This window comes from Ixodes scapularis, unplaced genomic scaffold (assembly GCF_016920785.2).
Source record: "Ixodes scapularis isolate PalLabHiFi unplaced genomic scaffold, ASM1692078v2 PGA_scaffold1__304_contigs__length_218370807, whole genome shotgun sequence".
NCBI classification, from domain to species: Eukaryota; Metazoa; Arthropoda; class Arachnida; order Ixodida; family Ixodidae; genus Ixodes; species Ixodes scapularis.
This window is the reverse complement of record NW_024609846.1, coordinates 31,896,597-31,919,075: the sequence shown is the minus strand read 5'-3', so window position 1 is coordinate 31,919,075 and position 22,479 is coordinate 31,896,597. Positions and strand designations below refer to the sequence as shown.

The following is a 22,479-nucleotide window of genomic DNA, read 5'->3' as shown; positions in this document are numbered from 1 at the left end:
GCTCGACGGAGTGTCAGATCATAAAATGGTGTTTCTTGACTTAGAACTACATAAAACAGCTGCCGATAATGCTCGTCACGAACGTACTGTCAGAGATTTTCAAAATGCTGATGATGTGTCCATCCTCGATTATTTAGATGAACATTTTGACCATTTTAGTCAGTTAAGTGATGTTACCGAATTATGGAAAACATTTAAGAGTATTGTTTCCTACTGTACATATCACTTTGTTCCGACAAGGGGCGTGAGAGCACAACGACATCACCCATGGGTAACAAGAGAAATTTTGCAAATAAAGCGAAAGATCAAGCGCAAAAGGAAAGCAAAACAAAATTCCTCAGACATTGCAAATTTGGGGCGACAATTGAAGAATCTTATTTCCCAAGCTAGGGAAAATTACTGTGGCAATGTGCTCTCTCGTTTCTTGCTGGAATCTCCGCAAAAATTCTGGCGGTTTTTCTCGTCGAAAAAAGAGGTAATAACAGAAGTGATGGTAAGCGATGAGGTTATATCATGTCCCATTAAAGTGGCAGAGGAATTTAACACGTATTTTCAGTCAGTCTTTACAGTCTCGAGTGACCCGCCGGTAGACCACGTCAGCAGCTCTGATGAACCTTGTATGTCAGATTTGGTTGTCTCGGAAAGTGGTATACTTAATTTGCTTTTGAATATTGATGTAAAAAAGGCGTCGGGGCCAGACGACATTTCAAATACATTTCTGAAAAGATATGCTGAGTGGGTGTCCCGATATCTTTTCATAATATTTCAAGCCTCTCTCCAACAATCCAAATTGCCAGCAGACTGGTTGTGTGGTAAAATTATACCCATTCACAAATCTGGAAACAAAATGACAGTCCAAAATTACCGTCCTATATCATTAACGTCGACTTGCTGCAAACTGCTGGAACACATTATTTCAAATCATGTCACTCAGTACTTAGAAGAAAACAACTTAATATACAAACATCAGCACGGTTTTAGACGGGGTCTATCGACGGTCACACAATTAATTGAGTGTGCGCATGAGTTCTCATCTGTTGTAAATGAGCGGGGTCAGGTTGACGTCGTGTTCATGGATTTTTCAAAAGCGTTCGACCGCGTGCCTCATAACAAATTAATTGAAAAGCTTCACCTTGTGGGTCTAAACAGCAATATAGTGTCGTGGGTCCGGTCTTACCTAACTAACAGAACACAGTATGTCTACTGCAATGATGCATGCTCTACCCGCCTTGCAGTGTTTTCAGGTGTGCCACAAGGGTCGGTATTAGGTCCACTTTTGTTTTTACTGTATATAAATGATATTGCAGATGATCTGCCGCCAGCTGTCCAGGTAAAGCTATTTGCGGATGACTGCATGTTGTTTTCAAAAGTGCGTACAGTTGAAGACCAAGACTTGCTTAATGCCTCTCTAGAAAAACTTTACTTGTGGTGTGAAAGGTGGGGTATGGTAATTAACTTTGATAAAACAGTATTCTGCAGCATTACAAACAAACGAAACATTTTAGAATATTCCTATAACATAGGTGGCGTGCAACTGCGAAAGGTGGACGAATTTAAATATTTAGGTGTTATTTTTAGTTCTACCATGCGATGGAACAGTCATGTAGATTACGTTTGTTCAAAGGCCTACAAAAAGTTATTATTCCTCAGAAGACAACTTAGGCATGCCAATAGTGATGTTCGACAACTTGCGTACATGTGTTATGTTCGCCCATTGTTAGAATATGCTTGCACTGTATGGGACCCGTATAGAAAATGCCACGAATCACAAATTGAAAGAATACAAAATCTGGCTCTTCGATTTATCTTCTCCAGATATAAACGTACAGAATCTGTTTCTTCAATGAGACAAGAGGCGCAGCTTGACTCGCTGGCAAAGCGACGGAAAATATCAAGGTTAAAAGAACTCTTTTCCACAACGACTGGAATGACAAAGCTAGATCCGCAGCTTTACTTGCGGCCTTCAACGTCTCGTTCCCAAAGGACTAGCAACGTCAGGGCGATTGCTCCGTATCAATACAAAAATGATGTATTTAAGTATTCTTTCTTTTGTAGGACAATAGTAGAGTGGAACGCTCTGCCAAACGAAGTCGTCAGCTGCTCTAATCTCAAGTCATTTGAATTATCATTGCGCGAATTTTTAACTGAATAATGTATGTGTGCGGAATACATCTTCAGATGTGCAGGGTGTGACGCACCACTGCATGTGCATAAGTGCTCACTTGAGTGTGAATGCATTTTGCTTGGCTTGTACAACTTATTTTTCTCTCCTGTGTTGACCGTAAGGTTCACAGTATTGTAAATAAATAAATAAATAAATAAATAAATAAAATAAAAGGAACGTTGACTTTATTCTCTAAGAAATGCCTGCACGTCTACTTACCCGCAAAACCGTCAAAGAGCCAATCATTACGATCTAGAAAAATCAGCTCAGCGAATGATCGGGCGGAAGATCTGTTTATTCCTTAAAATTCAGTCTGCGCTGTGGCATTACGCAATGCAAGCATGACGATTTGCATTGCGTAATGCCACAGCGCAGAGTTCATTCTTATGTCTAAACAGATGTTGCGCCTCATCATTGGCTGAACTGATTCCCTAGATCGCAATGATTGGCTCTTTTAGTGTTTTGCGGGTAAGTAGAAGCGCAGGCATTTCTTAGAGTGTACGGTGATGATCCTTTCGATGGGATACATACGATGGTTCATAGATCGTCATTAGTACGATGTATGAGGCTGACTGCAGCTTGAAGGAAGAACGACTCCATTTTCGCCTTATTCGGATAAAATAGCACATATTTGACGTCACCCCGCAGCGATGGCGCTTTTCCGGCCTTTCACGCGCGAATTGTGGGGATTCGGTGAGCGCCTCTCTTACGTTCAACTCAACGTTACTAGAACGCTCATTTGGGAAACTCGCCGTTGAAAACTGGGCCGCTGGCGTCTACCGAGGCCGAGCTAAATACGACAACAGCGCCACCCTTTATCATTGGTCCGTACTGTAGTCACCTTGAGCTTTCAGAAAGCAGGTTTTTGCGTAAAAAGCAACGGAAAAAACTTTTTTTGTAGTAACTTTTATTGGAGTTTAGTACAAAATGAAGGGCGGGTGATGTTTTCATAATCTTTAGTTTGCGAGGTTTTGCGGCACAATTAATATTGTTTTTATACAACCACGTCTCAGCGGTGATTTCAGGTAGTTGGGATCAGGGTACGTCCTAACTTCGGTAGTAATTCGCGGCGCGTCCGCTTGGGCTTGGCAGGGGCAGGGGTGCCACACCCCTGAAACCCCTTCACCGTATCTGTTTCGGCGCCAAAATGGCCGATTGAAGGCAAAATAGAAGTCACTCGCAGTTCTTCGAGTGGCCGCCGCGGGAGAGATGGCGGCGTTGTGATCGCCATTAGCACTGTTCTCGAGTACGGATAGGTGCCACTTTTTCAGAGCAGTCTCTATGGCAGTTTCCCAACTTTCCCAATTTTAACATACGCACTAGGAACCCAGGCTCTGTTAACACATTTAATATCCTGCGCTGTTTATAGAACCTGCTAATTGTATTGCGGCAATTAAGCTCAATTAATTTTAGCTCCCTGTGATATATCTTTTATGCCAAATGTGTTATTAATGTGTCGAAGTTAAAAATATAAAGATCGACTGTATAGCATAACTCAATCCATCAAATGGATATAAGAAACAGTGCATCTTTTTCGAGTTATTGTTTCCTGTCAACGCATACTTTTATCAACATGGTCCTACACAAATTTTTAACATTATATTCTTTCTCGACCGTTGCGAGTTGTAGGTTTGTGTCTTTGTATGGCTGACCTTCACTAAAACAAAAATCCACAGCAACCCTTCCGCATTGAGACAGCGATTTCTAAATAATTAGAATATTTTATATTGAAATTTTTGGTAAGCAATTTGGCAGTTTGATACTTTAGACCCATGTTACGGATAGAAAAAACAGGACGCGGGATGGCCAAAAAAACATGCTTTTCGTGCAAGGCTCGTCAAATCATGAGGCGCTGGAGAAATGCAGCCTTCTGCCTTAAGTCCTTATTTCGAACTCTTTTTGTTCGCCTTCCGCCCATTGAAAAGCATGCGGGAAGGGCCTTAGAACGCACCTGGTATCGCTGCGCCGCAGCGTTCTTCCGCATCAAAAAGTTCGTCTGCTTTCCTCGCCGTCACCATGGCAACGAACACCGAATGAATAGAAGCACGCACGGTACCGCCGCGTGAAGCCAGCAACAGCTGACGCCATTTTACGAACGCCGTCTGCTAGCCAAAGCCGAACGCGGTGTGTCAGATCAACCGCCTCTGCCGGTGCGCCGCAAGCAAAGACGACGAAGCTGAGACACGCCGACGGCGATCGAGCAAGCAACAACACCGCGGGACGACTGCAACGGCGGCATTTATTCGGATCAAAGGCCGGCTTCGCCGGTGCGCCGCTAGCAAAGACGACGAAGCTGAGGCACGCCGACGACGAATGGGCGAGCCACAGCACTGCGGGACGACTGCAACTGCAGCATTTATTCGGATCACGGGCGCGAAATAAGCAAGAACAATTTTTATTTGAATCATAACACCCGATATCCAAGTTGGGGACCACATACCTTTGCTGGGTCTTTCCTGTGAACTTTTTACAGAGACACGGGGTGCCACATTCAAAACACGGCTCCGTTTGCAAAATAGGGGGGCCCTGAGAAGGGCCTTTTAGACCGCTACCAGAACCTATAACTGACATAACGAGCACTTGACGAGCGGTTGGCGCATAAGTCGTCTTTATGCACGCAGGCGGGCGACGGGCTCAGCGCAGCGGATCACTCGAAGTCACCGGGGCCGTCAGAATCCTCGTCCTCCGCACTATAGGGAAGATTCCTGTCTGCGTCGGGGCTATAGATTTTGGCGGCCGCGGCGACGAACGACTGGAATCTGTCAGTGTTTCCGCGCGCCTTCTCTCTCCTCCAAAACATGAACTTTGCAAGGTGACCAGTGAAATGGTGGCTCTCGCGCCGTCCAGATGGAAGAGAGTTTTTGACGTGGGCCCAGGTGCCCTCCACCGTATTGGTGTGCGCACCAGTGTTCGGGTCGACAAAGTGCAGCTTGTGGTTAACGGTGAGGTGCGTGAAGCGAGCGTCATCTGCAAGCTTGCGATAGCCAGCCCAACAATCTGTGATTATTCTTGTTCCAGGGCGGACCCACTTGGCTATTAGCCCTAGCAGGGTATTAGCGTCACGGGTCTCCACGGGAACAAGAAAGCAGCACCCGCTGCCACGCTCCACACCGCCGAAAACCCACTGGCCAGGCCTTAAATACCCGCGATGGTACTTTCGCCGCCCGAACATACTCTCGTCTAGTTCTACAGTCACGCCTTCGCCGCCAATCATCTCTGAATGCGTAAAGACGGCATTTACCACAACCTCCCGACAAAGGCTCGTCCAATCAGTTATTGTCTTACTTGCGACATCAGTCTCCCGCTGAATGACGGCGCACGGTAGGTTCTGGCACCAGAGGTAGATGATCTTCATGAGTTGGGGAAGCGTCAGGTGCGATATCTCGAAAAAGAAACCGCTCCGTACCGAGACCTCGCCCCGGCACTGAACCTTGACCGGCTTCCTCTTGGGCACCTCACGAGTCATCCACAAACCGCATCTCCACGAATACCCATCCGCAGATCTAGCGCGGACTTGCAGCGTCATCGCAGCTTCGCACTCTGGGCAAGCACGAGAAGCCAGGAGCAGGCCCATGCCCTGAAGCAAATTAATTGCTTCAAGAGGATCTTTCATGGCGTCATGAAGACGGCACAAGTTAAACGCCATGGCACTGCGACGCTCGCCTCTGGAAGAATAAAGCGCCAAGGGGGCTAAACGAGCAGAAATGCGCGCTTCTTTGCATTTATTATTTTTATTTGATCCGCCATTTTATACCTCGTGACACCCTTCTAACGAACTGATTGGCTAATCGGTCGGGCCATGTCATCGCGTGACAAAAGAAACGCCAATCGTATGACCAGAACGGTTGCCACGGTCGGCATCGTTACAAAGAAGAGAACAGTCGGACCCAACAACAAAATAAAGTAACAAAAAGAATTAAAAAAAAAAAAAGAAGGGAGCCGTTTTCGGGCGGCGTGTTCTTTGATGAAAGGTGTTGCTCGCAATGGTTACTTGTTTTTCTTTTTTGTTTCTTTACCCTAGAGAATGCCACGTCCCAAACAAACCGTTGAAACGAAGGAGGGAGGGAGTCTTGGCGTCAGAATTCTTGAAAAGAGCCTCATGACGCCGCCAACGCCGCCGACGACCGTTAGGCTATTTATTTTGTTTCTTTAGACTTTTATCGCGACCACTACTCCACCGTGCCTCAGATTTTCCAGCGAAGGTCCGGCAGTTTTTAATAATTATTAGTATTGTCGTTTGAAGGGCACTCTTTTTATGCTGCTTCGTTTTCGTTCCTGACGCCATAAAAATATGGGCGGAAAAAGTTTGCCCTACGTAAAACAAAAAAAAAAAAACAAAAAAAAAAAGTTTAGTTCAAGGTCGGATTGGTTTGTGGATGCAATTAGTCCAATAATTAATTAGCCCAATTATTTATTTTTGTTATTAGCATCTTTTCTGTGCATGCGTGAAATGCAGCACCCAACGATATGACATGAGAAGAACGCTGCAAGTGCTGGACCGTAGACCATTTAATGTCACCAAAATCCTGGGCCGGAGAACACTTGGAGGTATTAGTGTATCGTTTTGAAAGCGCTACAAAAACACGTCGGGGACACTGAACTTCTGGACCAACTTTGAGTGCGTGAGCGTGTGATGTGTGTGTATGGCATTCCTTATTTTTAGACTGTAGGCGCGAAAAATCCACACGGACTAGGGTCTGAGTAATGCAGAGTCTAGGCCAACATCTAGGTGCTGTTACTCATTCCCTAGTCAGTGTGGATTTTTCGCGCCTATAATCTAAAAGAGAAAGAATATTTTTATGGCGTCAGGAACGAAAACGAAGCAGCATAAAAAGAGTGCCCTTCAAACGACAATACTAATAATTATTAAAAACTGCCGGACCTTCGCTGGAAAATCTGAGGCACGGTGGAGTAGTGGTCGCGATAAAAGTCTAAAGAAACAAAATAAATAGCCTAACGGTCGTCGGCGGCGTTGGCGGCGTCATGAGGCTCTTTTCAAGAATTCTGACGCCAAGACTCCCTCCCTCCTTCGTTTCAACGGTTTGTTTGGGACGTGGCATTCTCTAGGGTAAAGAAACAAAAAAGAAAAACAAGTAACCATTGCGAGCAACACCTTTCATCAAAGAACACGCCGCCCGAAAACGGCTCCCTTCTTTTTTTTTTTTTAATTCTTTTTGTTACTTTATTTTGTTGTTGGGTCCGACTGTTCTCTTCTTTGTAACGATGCCGACCGTGGCAACCGTTCTGGTCATACGATTGGCGTTTCTTTTGTCACGCGATGACATGGCCCGACCGATTAGCCAATCAGTTCGTTAGAAGGGTGTCACGAGGTATAAAATGGCGGATCAAATAAAAATAATAAATGCAAAGAAGCGCGCATTTCTGCTCGTTTAGCCCCCTTGGCGCTTTATTCTTCCAGAGGCGAGCGTCGCAGTGCCATGGCGTTTAACTTGTGCCGTCTTCATGACGCCATGAAAGATCCTCTTGAAGCAATTAATTTGCTTCAGGGCATGGGCCTGCTCCTGGCTTCTCGTGCTTGCCCAGAGTGCGAAGCTGCGATGACGCTGCAAGTCCGCGCTAGATCTGCGGATGGGTATTCGTGGAGATGCGGTTTGTGGATGACTCGTGAGGTGCCCAAGAGGAAGCCGGTCAAGGTTCAGTGCCGGGGCGAGGTCTCGGTACGGAGCGGTTCCTTTTTCGAGGGATCGCACCTGACGCTTCCCCAACTCATGAAGATCATCTACCTCTGGTGCCAGAACCTACCGTGCGCCGTCATTCAGCGGGAGACTGATGTCGCAAGTAAGACAATAACTGATTGGACGAGCCTTTGTCGGGAGGTTGTGGTAAATGCCGTCTTTACGCATTCAGAGATGATTGGCGGCGAAGGCGTGACTGTAGAACTGGGGGGCTATGTTGCGCTTTTTGCACTCCCAGGAGACTAGGGAGAGGGAAGTGACGTCAACGACACAGCAAACGCAGATTGGGTGTTGATTTTGTTTTTTTCTGTCAACATCCAATCTGCATTTGCTGTGTCGTTGACGTCACTTCCCTCTTCCAAGTCTCCTGGGAGTGCAAAAAGCGCAACATAGCAACCCTAGACGAGAGTATGTTCGGGCGGCGAAAGTACCATCGCGGGTATTTAAGTCCTGGCCAGTGGGTTTTCGGCGGTGTGGAGCGTGGCAGCGGGTGCTGCTTTCTTGTTCCCGTGGAGACCCGTGACGCTAATACCCTGCTAGGGCTAATAGCCAAGTGGGTCCGCCCTGGAACAAGAATAATCACTGACTGTTGGGCTGGCTATCGCAAGCTTGCAGATGACGCTCGCTTCACGCACCTCACCGTTAACCACAAGCTGCACTTTGTCGACCCGAACACTGGTGCGCACACCAATACGGTGGAGGGCACCTGGGCCCACGTCAAAAACTCTTCCATCTGGACGGCGCGAGAGCCACCATTTCACTGGTCACCTTGCAAAGTTCATGTTTTGGAGGAGAGAGAAGGCGCGCGGAAACACTGACAGATTCCAGTCGTTCGTCGCCGCGGCCGCCAAAATCTATAGCCCCGACGCAGACAGGAATCTTCCCTATAGTGCGGAGGACGAGGATTCTGACGGCCCCGGTGACTTCGAGTGATCCGCTGCGCTGAGCCCGTCGCCCGCCTGCGTGCATAAAGACGACTTATGCGCCAACCGCTCGTCAAGTGCTCGTTATGTCAGTTATAGGTTCTGGTAGCGGTCTAAAAGGCCCTTCTCAGGGCCCCCATATTTTGCAAACGGAGCCGTGTTTTGAATGTGGCACCCCATGTCTCTGTAAAAAGTTCACAGGAAAGACCCAGCAAAGGTATGTGGTCCCCAACTTGGATATCGGGTGTTATGATTCAAATAAAAATTGTTCTTGCTTATTTCGCGCCCGTGATCCGAATAAATGCTGCAGTTGCAGTCGTCCCGCAGTGCTGTGGCTCGCCCATTCGTCGTCGGCGTGCCTCAGCTTCGTCGTCTTTGCTAGCGGCGCACCGGCGAAGCCGGCCTTTGATCCGAATAAATGCCGCCGTTGCAGTCGTCCCGCGGTGTTGTTGCTTGCTCGATCGCCGTCGGCGTGTCTCAGCTTCGTCGTCTTTGCTTGCGGCGCACCGGCAGAGGCGGTTGATCTGACACACCGCGTTCGGCTTTGGCTAGCAGACGGCGTTCGTAAAATGGCGTCAGCTGTTGCTGGCTTCACGCGGCGGTACCGTGCGTGCTTCTATTCATTCGGTGTTCGTTGCCATGGTGACGGCGAGGAAAGCAGACGAACTTTTTGATGCGGAAGAACGCTGCGGCGCAGCGATACCAGGTGCGTTCTAAGGCCCTTCCCGCATGCTTTTCAATGGGCGGAAGGCGAACAAAAAGAGTTCGAAATAAGGACTTAACGCAGAAGGCTGCATTTCTCCAGCGCCTCATAATTTGACGAGCCTTGCACGAAAAGCATGTTTTTAGACCAGAGTTTGGAGATAGTTTTTTTTACAACAACATGGGTCTAAAGTATCAATGTGCCAGCAATTTTTCTTAGGATAGTTTGCCACCAAGGGGAGAGGCACAACGGAGCACGCGCGTCCGTTCTCCCGCAAGAACGACGGTTGCTTCCCGCAATGCTCGGATAGAAAATGGTGTACCATTGTGATTCACACGATTTCCAGCGACCTCCGCGCTTCCCTATGCCCCGTTGTTCGGCAGCGTCGTGAGTTGCAGAGTGAATTTACTACTGTATGAAATGCGGGACATTTTGAAGATTCGAGAATTTCTCGCGGGACGCGGGACACGAGGCCTCAATGCCCGCGAGTCGCGGGACGGATGGTCACCCTAGCTCGCACTCGTGATATCGCTCCGTGGAAGCGGGAACGTATATATATATATATAACTTATATAAATCCTATATGAACGGAAATGTTTGTCAATAAATATCAGCTGTGTTTGAGAAGTATGTGTCATATCGACCCTGACTCTCCCCCGGCTCGGAGAATCTTACACTCTAAAAAAAAATAAAAAGTGTCTTACATTTTTTATTGCATATAATACAGCCCAAAACTTCAGTTCCACATGCAGCGCACTAGCTGACGTCCAACTGACAGCCCAAACTATTAGAGGGGCTTGATGACGGTGAAAGTTGGTACCCTCAGTTAAACGTGAGTGCGCTGTACGTCCAAGTCAAATTTTGGGGTGGATTATATGGGACAAGGGGGCGTAAGACTGTACCTTCTTTTTTTTTTTTCTGATAGTGTACGTTCAACCATCACTAGCTCGTTTACGCCCTAGCATTCTGTTCACCAAGGAGGACGTGTTTTTGCGGCACCGAACACTTTAGCGAACACGGCGTCAATAACGGTAAATAGTGTACATAGGAAGTATGAGGCACAAAATGAACGTTATCGAAACTTGGCGCCGTCTGAGCCCATTTAAAAGCGATTCTTTCCTGCACGAGACGCGCGCTGAGATGTCCTCGCTCCATCAGGATCCCGAAGAGAGCGTGGGGAAAAAAGGCTGCGCTCGGGGTGTGCTCGGGGCCATTTCCTCTTTTCCCCCACGATGCCGCCGCCGCCTCCTCCACCCGCGTATGCAAAATTGGGGACGCGCCATTTAGCTGCGCCCATTTTCCGAGATTTAAACTTGATTTACTTTTCCCTCTCTCTCCCTCTCGTGTCGCATTTTGTTTCTGGCTCGGTTGGTTCTCGCTGTGAATGGCGTGCAGGGACGAAGATCTGCTTGCCTTCCCTAGAAAATGCGTTCCCCTTTCCCCTATTTTCCGCCGGGTGGCTTCTTTTTGGCTCGCGCGCGCACAATGAGGGTGCGGTCGGCGTGGCTCGCCGCTAATGCGGACGGACTAGGAAAAATTGGATACGCACTTTTATTTAGGGGGACGAATTGATGACGAGCGTGCGGGCGTTCTCGAGTTCGCCTCGTCAGCGGCTCCCGCTGGAAGATGGCTCCTCCTTTGTTCCCGACACGAGTACAATGCACACACACGCGTCTCCGATCGAGGTTTCTGATCGTCGACTTCGTGCGAGTGCGTGGAACGAAAGTGGCGGCGCTGTGGTCGCTTTGTACGTGGCGCAGAGGCTTCACGCGAGTCTGTTATCTACGCATGCGCAGCGGCCACACCTCTTGTTCGTAGACAGCGCGTTGGCCTAAGCAAATGTAAAAACGCGGCTTTGCTGGAAACCGGTGCAAAGCCGCATTAGCCGTTTTCGTCGCACGGTTTCGTGTTTTGATGTCAAAGTACCGCGACAAATACGAATCGAGCCACGCCGTTGATTTTCTGCTTTTCACACGCGGCGTTTCAGAGCGCCCCGCGTGGGAACTCCGACGGGCTATGAACGCGTACCCCCCGTCGATTTGTTTATTTTATACTGCACCGTCCAAGGGGCATTATTGGCATTATCGCGGAAGGTATGGTACTATTTTAGAGCGCAGCTCTTAGGCGTCCGTTTCCGGCTTGAGCGGCGTCGCCGTCACTACGCGGTGACGGCGACGCCGCGTTGTGACGTCATCATGGGAGACGTCATGAGACGTCTCCCATGGTGACGTCACAAGGGTCACCAGTGACGTCATAGATGACGTCGCCGAGCATTGCATTATGGGTAAATTTCCCCCATAAATTTAGCTGAAAATCTTCCCCGCTAAATTTAGCGGAAAAATTTCCCCTCTAAATTTAGCGGACAAAATTCCCCGCTAAATTTAGCGGACACAATTCCTCGCTAAATTGAGCGGAAGAATTTCCCCGCTAAATTTAGCGGAAACTTTCCCCGCTAAATTTAGTCGGAAAAGCTCCACCAAATTTAGGGGAATATTTCCCCTTAAATGAGAGGCGAGCAGGAGAGGAGGCGGGGCATAGCCTCCTCTCCGTACCTTCCCCTCCTCCTCCTCCTCAAGAGCTGCGCTCTAATTCGGCGTTACAGGGGATTGTAAACTTCTTTCGTTTTTTCGTTTACTTTTTAGCGAATACGTTTTTCTCCCGCACAGAAACGTACAAACGTTCATAAATTCTTCTGCCGTGGAAAGACAAACAACATACATATCCCGTAAGCAGGGGAAAACATGCATTACTCACATTGAATTGAAAAAAAAAAAAACGCGAGTTATTCGAAAGCAATGAAAGGATTTCACCGGGTATGCGACTTTATTGTTCGAATGTATAATCATAAAGAAAGAAAGAAAGAAAAAAAGGACATTTTTGAATACATTTATTTTGGGAATTTTTTGCAATCCTGATTTGAGCTTTCCGGAGCAACCTTTGGTTTTCGATAACCGTAATGTACCCTTTTGAATAAGAGTCCCGCTCTCCTCAAGCAGCGGCGAAAACTACGGTCGGTGAACTGAAGCGGAATTGATGGAGGCTTCGTGGGAAGATGCCTCGGATCCCGCCCCCTCCGTGTCCCATGTGCTGCCATTTTTCTTCCAGCGACGTTATTGCGCTCGACGTAGTCTTTCCGGAGAGGAAAGCACCGTCTCGCTAGATGTGACAAAAGTTGAGGGAACTCTTTTGCATCCCGGCCTGGCCAAGAACCGCTGCCGAACGACGTGCCGACAGTCCGTTCTCGCCCGCCTCGCTTCGATCGCCTTTCTGCTCGCAGAGAAAGCGCTAAGAGGCCGGAAATTGGGGTAAAACGATTCATTACCCTTCCCCCCCCAATTAAAAATTAGGCTGAAACGAGCTCGAACTGCCGGCACGTAGTTGAGGCTTGTCCCCGCGGGGAGGCCCCTTTCCGAATAAAGGGGCTCAGCCGTTCACCTCTTCACTCATTCGAAGCCACCGAGCGTAGTTAGGGCGCCTGCCGCTTGGTGCCGTTTGTGTGTGGAAAAGCTCCATCGTGCTTCAAAATGTACGTTGAATAGAGCATTCTTTCAAAAGTTCGTCGACCAACATTGGCGGTCGCCGTATCTCGGTCTTCTTAGACTTTAGTAACTAGGTGGCGCAAGCTACCGCCCGTTACAAAGGTCATTAGCCTCCATCCATTGGGCACGTGTTTTTGGATCCGAGTGCTCGTCGAACGCTAACGCAGCACCTGTTTTGGCGTTTCGGATACGAGCCGATCGCTGACTTAAAGCTCCGTGTCCACTAGAGGTGCCCGAACAATGCGGTCTCGTATTATTGGCGCAGCAGCTGCAGGTGCCCACTTTTGAGAAAGGGTCTACTTGGGAGCGAGCCGAACGCGCCGCTCCGTTGATCGCAGTGACTGACCCGACCGCCTGCTCTGCGGGAAAGTCGACGTTTCCCCCGGAGTGTGTGGTTGAAAGGTTCCTTCGGGCGGCCCGCGGTCTTCGCTCTGCCGGCCGTTCACCCGACGCGGGGCAGCTGTCTCGGGGACGCCTCGTCAAGGGGCATTGATCGGTCGATCACGTGTCCGCTCCTGCCGCTGGCCGGCACCCGGGGCTCCAGCTCGTTGTTTCCTCGTTTCGATTTGTGCGTGCTTGCACTCGCGGGGAAGGCGCTCGATTCGTCCTCGCAGATTCCCGAAGGAAAAAAAGAAACGCTCAAGGTGCGCTTTCCGGACGACTGTGGCTGTTCTGCGCGCCATAGAGTACCTAGAATGAGAGAGTGTTCAACTGCCCGACGGGGTTCGCGCGGTTTAGGCCACCATTAAGACGCGGTTACGCCCCTTATACATCGTACAAACGTTAGTGTGCGTACCGATTCAAACGCACCGCGACATCAGTGCTTCGAATGCCTCGTGGCAATGAGTCGAAAAATTGGCCCGCGGCGTTCGAACCACGGACATTGCGGCGACTCGTGACTGTCTTTTGTATGATGCATGAGCAGTGCTGCTGATACATAAATCAAAAGATACTGTCTGCAGGAATGTTCGAATGCTTCTACCATATGCAGTGATGTGATTGCTGCGCAAATCGCGCCAAACTGCGCCAAGGGGCTAACCCTGCTACGCTACATTTTGCCAAAATATGGGTAATCTGCGCCAAGCCTGCGCCAAAAGACCAATTTTGGTCGTCTTTCAAAACCGAAACTAAACTGAGTACCGTAACTGCACGACAGAGGCTGCACGACAGAGGCACAAGCCGGGACGCTTGTAACCCTTTTTTTTTTTTTACGTTTGCTTACTTTTGACGAAAATCTGGTACGTCGGGAACCAGTAAAACGGTGGCAAGCGGTTTTTCGGAATTGCTCGGCAACGCCCACAGCACTGTTCGCTTGTGGGACGTCTCAATGTCTCTTTGGAGACATTGAAAGTGGACATTCATTAATAGCCATAGGCAAAGCGAGGCTTGCAGCAGCCTTGTAGAAAGTTTCGAAAAGCAAAAAGAAAAGCACCCGCTAGTTTTAATGCAACTTTGTCTTGTGTACAATTTCGCATTGCACTGCAGTAGTTACGTGTTTCCTCAGTCGGAGTCAGCTTCCATTTACTATATTATATAACTGGGGTAGTCAACCTAATGCTGTGATATTTACTAAGAAGCTGGTCATTTTCAAATAAGGTTTAATATGTGCAGTTTGGTTCTTGTTTATCTATAACGGTACATATATATATGTATAATTTAACTGAAGCATTGCAAAATGTGTCATGTCATTGGCATTTCAGTTACATGTTGAAAGACTCCCAGCACTTAAAGCGAATATGTTTATTTTTCTAAGAATATCTGCTCCAAAAGCCACTTTTGCTGCTCCGACACACTGTTTTGGCTGCTCCAAAAGCAACTTTTGCTGCTCCAAAACACTTTTTTTTGCCTGCTCCAAAGGCCACTTTTGCTGCTCCAAAACACCGTTTTGGCTGATCCGAAAGGTGCTCCAAATTGACTTGGACAAATCACATCACTGCATATGCTGGGGGACCAGGCGTTTGCAGGAGCTTTAAGAGCGAGCTAACACTGAGAGCCTTCCATTCGGTTCTTCTCTTAACGTGTGTTGGTGGTGTTCCCGTGCAGCGCCCCGGCTGGAGCACGTCAACTCGGAGGTGGGCTACCATGCCATCGTCAAGGAGAACAGCCGCAACGTCAAGATCATGCCCAGGATCCGGGTCCTCGACGGTGAGAACTTGCTCCGATCACGTATAGAAGACGAGGCCCGCGCTGTCCACGATGTCACTAAATTGACAGCTTTTCCTCGCATATAACGCGTTTGATCTTGTTCTCTCTTTCTTTCACTTTGCGGCTTTATTGAACGCGTCTCGTTCGTCCCATGGAAGTTGTTTTCTTAACTCGCTTCGTCAGTAAGAGAGAGAATATCGTCGCTCATCGCAACAGTTGAAAGTAAAAGCGGAATGCGGCGATAGCGCCAGTGTCTCACGCGTTAGCGACGTTCCAAACGAGACGGACGCCCTCCGGTCTTCCAGTCGAGACTATTTGACACCGATTCCAAATATCAACGTCAAATGTCGAGGAGTGGTAATTGTAACGCCCATTGGGCCATTATATTGACGTCCCGAGGGCAGCCTCCCCCGGCGGCACCTTTGACGTGGTCCGTGGTGCTCCCACCAACCGTAGAGAGAGCCTAGATTTAAGAGAGCGAATTCGTCGCAAGTGCGCATGCTCCGAGTTGTCGCGTGGTAAGGAGAAAAGCGGGCAGAGGCGCTTGCAGGCACGTGACCCTGATCCAGCAGTCGGAAACGCTCTTGAATCTATAGACCAACACGCGGCCCTGACGTCACGCAGCTGCGGTGGCGCTGTCGACGGCACTGCGCATGTGCAGACGCTTCACATTTCGCGTATTCCGTTTCTGCGCACGCGCAGTGCCCACACCCGGTGTGGGCAAACGCGGGCTTGTTTGTAAACAGCGCGTCGGTCTATATAGGCACTCTGGCCAACTGTTCCGACGGGGCCCGTTATCTCGGCTCCCGGCCGAGGTTGCCCGACGTCTGACTGCCCATTAGCCCCGGAGAGTTTGGCGGGGAAGGTAGCGACGGTCCTAATCAAGACGTCGTCGCGCCGGACGTATTCGACCTTCTGCGCGGAGCAGAGAGGGAAAGCAGCTAATGGACGGGAGGAGGGCTCGGACACATTAATTGGCCGAGAAGACGTCGATGAACCAAACGGATCTTTTTTGGATCTCCGCGGGGAGATGAGTTCTATTCGGGGACACCTCGCCAAATTCCGTGTTACAGTCAGGCGAGTTCAATAGGCCTGCCTCCGATTTTTCCCGCGTCTATCAATTCTTAATCAAATCTACCAACTTTTTTTTTTTTTTTAAATGTATTTTGCTCGATTTATTTCGGTAAAGGGCGGTGTCTTCTGTAGGCGTGGCCGAACGCGGACGGCACTGCATATTCGAAGAATTTTGATTAACTTTGTTCTCGCCCAATAACGTGGGTATGAAATCAAACGCGATTCCCCGTAGTCCCCGCGGTAGTGTTCCACCTTCCACGACCGTAGGGTTTAAAGAAAAGTGCGTGAAATTTCGAAACCGCCAGTTGCGAACTGGCGTTCAGGTTCGTAGTTCGAGGGCAGCGAGTTTGTTTAGTTCTGTCCACGCGGGGCGCTCGCATACAGCCCGTGCACGTCTCTTTAAATATTTATAAATTGCTTAATGGAGTTCTCCTTAGCTGTTTTCATTTTTAGAATACCCAGGCTCTACTCTTTCCAGGATGATATTGCCGCGCGCAGGGTCACGGACTTGTAGAAAGTTCTCGTTTATTCTCGCTGCGGAAGTAATTTCTATCGTTTATCCCTGCTTTTGTTGTTCTAGAAAGTGCGTGTCCATTCTCGCCCGAGCGCGCTACGCTCGAACCTTCTCCGCCGAATCTTCGAGACAGTGACTCACTTTAGATAAGAGGCCGCCCGCGACCTTGTCGAATCAGTTTTTCGGCCCACCGTTCGACTCTGCTGACACGCCGACTTCGACGCCCGCGACGCTCTTCTTTCTTCTGTTTCCTTCTTTATTTTTGGGCACAACTTCGCCCGATTAAACGTTTAGTTTACTCAGTTATTCGGCACCTCATCACTTGTCATCCGTGACAATATTCAATGCCTCTAGATTCAAAATAGCTATTGAGAAAACGGCCGATGAAAGTCATTCCAGAACTAACATTATCTTGCCGCGCTCTCCAGAGAAGTGACGCCACATGTCGTATTATGTACTTGAAAGTCGAGCAGGCAGTCTAAAAAACACAATATTTAGCGTTTATTTTTTTCCTTTCTTGTTTTACTGATATGAGCTTCTCCACTGTTCATTTCACGCCATCAAACTTCTCGTGACCCATCGGGAACAAGCTGCAATGCACCCGTCAACATTATTAGATTAGCTCAGTTACGGAACTGTCCATAGACGCTGCTTGCCCGGGCAGTAACCCCCCCGTCTCCCCCCACGGCTCGCCTCCCATCGTTCGACGCGCCACCATTCACTTTTGGGGGACGGCTCATAACTGCCAAGTTAATAACTGCAGTGTATTCTATGGAAAACGCGTATATGTTTCGAAGCACAGCGTCTAGATGGGGTTTCGCCGTATTCTATCACACAGTTATAAAACGAAAATCTAGACGACGCTTCCGACGACGGGACGTATCCGGAAAGGGGTTACGGTGCCTGGTTTGACATTTGGAAATGCTGTCTTGTGCATGATACCGGAGGTGCAGTCGAAACTGAAGGTCAAACAGCCTGGCGTAGGAAGGTTGCCACTATGGGCTCATGGGAAGACCTCTAATGAAGGCGTACAGGGGAGGTCTGGGCCGGTCGTCAAGGGGGGCAGATAGCAATCTGGAATTTGAGGTACGGCTGCGTGAAATGGATGAAGAGAGATGGGCAGGGAAGAATATTTAGGTGACACGGAGATGGAGAAAACGAACCCGACGACTGGCCGTCGAGGCACTGGTGTAGCACCGAGGAAGTTGGGCGGACAGGGAAGAGATACATGTGGCAGACAAGAGTGCAGAAAAAGCCAGATTTAGGAATTCACCGGGCAAGGAAAACTAATATTAGAAAGGAAAGAGTAATCCATAATTCTCGAGGTAGTCAGTTATTCTTTAAGGCTAGGACTGGGTTTTTGAGAACCAGGACGTACAGGGCCGAATTTCAAGAGGTGGGCACAATATGCACGGTGTGTGTGGGGAGGGAATCGAAACGCCAGATCATTATGGAATTTGGGAGAGGGGGGGGGGGATGTTTGGCCACCCTAGGACATTACGCGAAGAGGCCGACTTCCTCGGAGCTTTGGGATTCGATGGAAACGGTGAAGCGAACCGTTTTCAAGAAGTAGACATCAGTAAGAGAAGATTTTAGGAATGGTGGCGAATATCGAGAGACGGATAGATTAAATTTGATTAAATTAATTAAGTCGGAATTCGGTGTAAAACTAAAACTCTGCTTGGCTAGGTGGCGCAAGTCACCGCCCGATTTGAAGGGACCTTATAAACTGTATTTGTTGCGGAAGAGAGCAATTCGAGTCGTAACTACTAATACATCGTATTACGCACACACTGAACCACTTCTTCTTTTAACATAAGGTAAAAACAAAACGAGAAAATTTTAAGTTTAAGTTTGCGGCAGTAAACCACGCGGCATGCCTTAAATTTTTTAACCACGCGTTACCCGGGATTTCTAAAGTAAGTGTCAAAAATATTGTATATGGAGTAGCTGGATCCTTCAGGGTGCCTCGTCCTGGAACAACCTACGGGCTTCAAATGGTACAGTAAACATTACCAAGAGTGCTAAACTTTTTAAAATACTAAAATGTTTGTCTCAATGCACATCATAAAAAAAAACAAAAAAAAAAACAATACGCAAAATATTTACCTAAAACTTTTACTATTTATTCCCGCATAGCACCGATTGTTTCTTGCGGCCTTTCATTTAGTGTTATTTTTTCCTGTCGGCCGATCGGGGCTTTGTCAAGTTGCACTTCTGCAGCTTTGTTCCCCTATCCCCGTCAGCCATAATGATGATGGGAGTAAAGAAACGAATTGAATTGAAATAGCCGCCGTCCAGCCATCAATCCATCGGCGCACTCAAGGGAGAAGTGGGGTATCCCCCTACGGCGGTAACACGCTTTCGGTGTGGCCAGTTGAGGCTCAGTTTAAAGTCAGAAAAAAAAAAAGTCAATAACTTCGCGAAAAAAGAAAACAACAACATTACAGTCGCTTATAATTTGGGTTGTATATTAATGACTGTCAGAAGTGTAAGCCGCTCCCGGTGTTTTTGGCCTTTGGGATTTTGGGAACGTTGCCCTAGCATTTTGGCTTCAACTAGCGTCTTTCTCGGTGAAGGAAAAATAAAACGTCGATTGAATATTCTTACCCTGGTGACCCAGACGCGATAAACATGTCAGTTTCTACAGGTCCGTGGGGGACGAGGCGGCGGAGTGCTTCGCCGCATCATCTCTTGCCGCCATTTTCACTTCTGCGTTGCCACCGCCTTTAAAACTTTTTTTTTTTTTTTTTTTTGCTGTGAAAGTTACATTAATGCGGTCTGTGCAGATAAGTTATGCAGCCAGGGGTACATAATATACAGGGTCTAATCGTCGCGATAAGTCGGAAAATTAACTGAAACTTGTTAGTATAACTTTTCAATTAGTAGTTCGGATTCCAACGGTTCCAATCAGGACCTTGCCAATCGTCATTAAAAAAAATAATAAATAAATAAATTATTTACTCTCTGTAAATCTTAGAAAGCAAGTGGAAAGCGTGGGGGGTGGGCTAAAGTTACCACTCGTGGTACAGGCGCTAGGCTGGTGCGTTGAAAACGCAGATGATAAGATTATCGTCTGCGCGAGTGCATGTCAACCGATCGTGTAAGACCGATCGCGCCTGTCTATGGCTCTGAATGATCGTAGAGTTAACTATATGGCGAAGCCAGAGAGAGTTCCTTCTCATTTCACCGCCAACTCCTCAGTGGCGAAGAAAAAGTCGCATGCGCCAAACTTTATGTAGCGCTTGAGGGGAAACCGACTTGCGCTGCGTCGGGCTTGGCGAGGGACATAATTTTCTCTCTGCGTTCCCGAAGTGTACATCCCCCACGAAAGTCTGTCGAGCAGGACGTTTCCTGAACCTTCGGACATTGTGTGTGCCATTTATAGTTGTGTAACTGAGTTCTTTTTACGGCGCAAGCGCTGTTTGCATGTGGCCGTGTCCAAACACGACAACGAAGTGCGCGCGCGCTTTTCAGGGACCCGGGAGACGCACGACAGCGCATGCGCAGTGGACAGCGCCTTATTATTAGGGTTTCGAGTTTTTCACAATTCATTTTTTTTTTCGAATTCGGAGGTTATTTATCGGTGTTTATATTTGACGTAGAGCTACGTCTTTCTCCGCTCTTGGATGCAAAGTTGCGAGTCGATATCGCGAAAACTTTTCACGGAAGTGACGTCTTTCCGGACGTACACCAATGACGCGGCGAACATGCTGTCGCGTCAGTCATGGAGGCGCCGTCGCCCCCCCCCCCCCCCCCTTTTTTTTTTTTTTTTTTTTTTTTGAGGCATAAAGCAGCGACGCAGCACGCAAGCTATCGCGTCAGCCACGGAGGCGCCGTCGGCTCCTGTTTTTCTTTTGTTTCTTTCTGGCAACTGGTTGCTTTCTTTCTGTTCGCACTGCCCCCCCCCCCCCCCCCCCCAACAGCCCTAAGAACATAAAATTGTTTTGTGCGTTTAAAATAACGGGTTGTGTGAATACTGTTTTCAATCAAATAGCGCTGCGTCATATATAGCCTTGGCAGTGCAAGGAAAGCCAAGCGGCCGGTTCTTTCCTCAGTGCAGAAGCTGCACTGTTGAGCTGCGCTATTCGATTCTAATCACTCTTCGAACCACCCTTCGCACACCCCTAAAAAATGACTGAATACGGCGAGCAAGTGCCCAAAAATTCGTCTTTGGCGCATCGAAACGCAAAGAGGGGCACGCCAATCAACATCGAGAACGCGTAGATAACGCACGATGGCGAGGTAGGCAGGCTCGCACCCCTATTGGTTGATGTCGGGGTGAAACAGACACCTGGGCGCATTTGGGGTAAACCAACTCATGAGGTGCGCAAGGAGCGAGCCAACTTGCACGCCGTATGGGCCTCCTGCGCTGTAGCTTTGAACAAGCTGTGGCGCCCTCGTTTTTTGGGTTGTACAAGCTCACCTGGGTGATACTCCCACTATTGTGGCGCCTTCGGTGTGATTTTTTTCCTTTTCTGTAGTGCAGAAGAACGAAAAAAACACCTTTGGGCGTCCGAAATCGGCTACATTCAGCGCCGCAAGACAATCGAACGTTCCGGAATCATGGCACTACCGCTAGGGTACGCGTCTCGTATCTCTAATAGCATCCTCGATCATCCGCACCGGTGCGCACCGGGGCACTGAGGTGCGCCCCTTCATCTTCGATCAACTGCACCGGTGCGCACCGTACGTCCTCGATCAACAAAGCGCACCCTCCCGGTGCGGCTTTTCGTTGCCCCAACGCGCACCAAGAAAATCGGCGGTGCGCCGGGGGGCAGTCCCATCAGGCATTGCGGCCAGGAGCGGGAATCGAGAAGATGGCGGGAGGAGCAGACGCGTATAATATCGAGATGGCGATCTTGCAAAAACGAACACGCCTCGCAGCTGCACTAGATGATTTCCTCGGGTCTTCTGGCGGCGAGACGACGAGCTTCTCACCATCGCCGCGATTACTGGCGATTGCTGCGGTGGCAAGGAGCGCCTGAAAAGCACGAACTTCGAGGAAACCGGCGCGAGGCGTTTCGATGACAGCGAGGTACGGCTATTATCTGGTGTTTCGTTTTCTTGAACTAATAATGATGGCCAACATATACATGTGTAATTATCACCCGCTTCGTGACCCCATCGACAATCACGACCACGATGTTTATTTCTGAGGGACCGTCAAATCCGCGAGTAAAAAAATAGAAGAAATTGACAGCAGACGGGCACCGTGCGCTGACCTACGCAAAATAAACGAACAAAACGCGAAGTGACGCAAGGTGGAGCTCGCCGCGGTGCACCGGCGCGGCGCAGTTTGTCCTCGATGTTGCACCGACATCGCGCTGCACGACCGAGGAGCGCTGTGCACTGTGCTGGTTTCAGGGCGATTCCGGTGCGAGTTGATCGAAGATGCTATAAGTGTTGACGTTAGAACATCTGGCGTCCCGACGTTGTTTTTTTTTCCTCCCCTCTATGTTTCTTTGGGACGCGTGATACGGCGTTTCTTGGTTCACGCACTTATCGTCCTAGCTTTGGCCTGTGCTTCAACGGCGTTAGTCAGCATTTTTTTTTGTTTTCTACTTTCCTCGTTATCGTGCTTCGCGCCAGAGCGGGCACGCTTCTCTATGTGTGGCAGTTTGAGTCGCTCAAGTTTGTATTACCCAAAACAAGTCCTAACAAGTAAATTTTCGCAGCGCCTCCTGGGCAACGCAGGATGCCTATAGTGCGCTCAGGTCG

General features: G+C 48.7%; 1 protein-coding gene across 1 annotated transcript in view; it reads left to right on the top strand.

The window, feature by feature from the left end:
• The window catches only part of LOC8038010 (calsyntenin-1), a 155,889-nt gene that overhangs the window by 85,374 nt on the left and 48,036 nt on the right, over window positions 1-22,479 (top strand). The window contains exon 2 of the mRNA XM_042290670.1: window positions 15,069-15,170. Coding sequence (XP_042146604.1) covers window positions 15,069-15,170 — 102 coding nt within the window. The remainder of the gene's footprint in view (window positions 1-15,068; window positions 15,171-22,479) is intronic.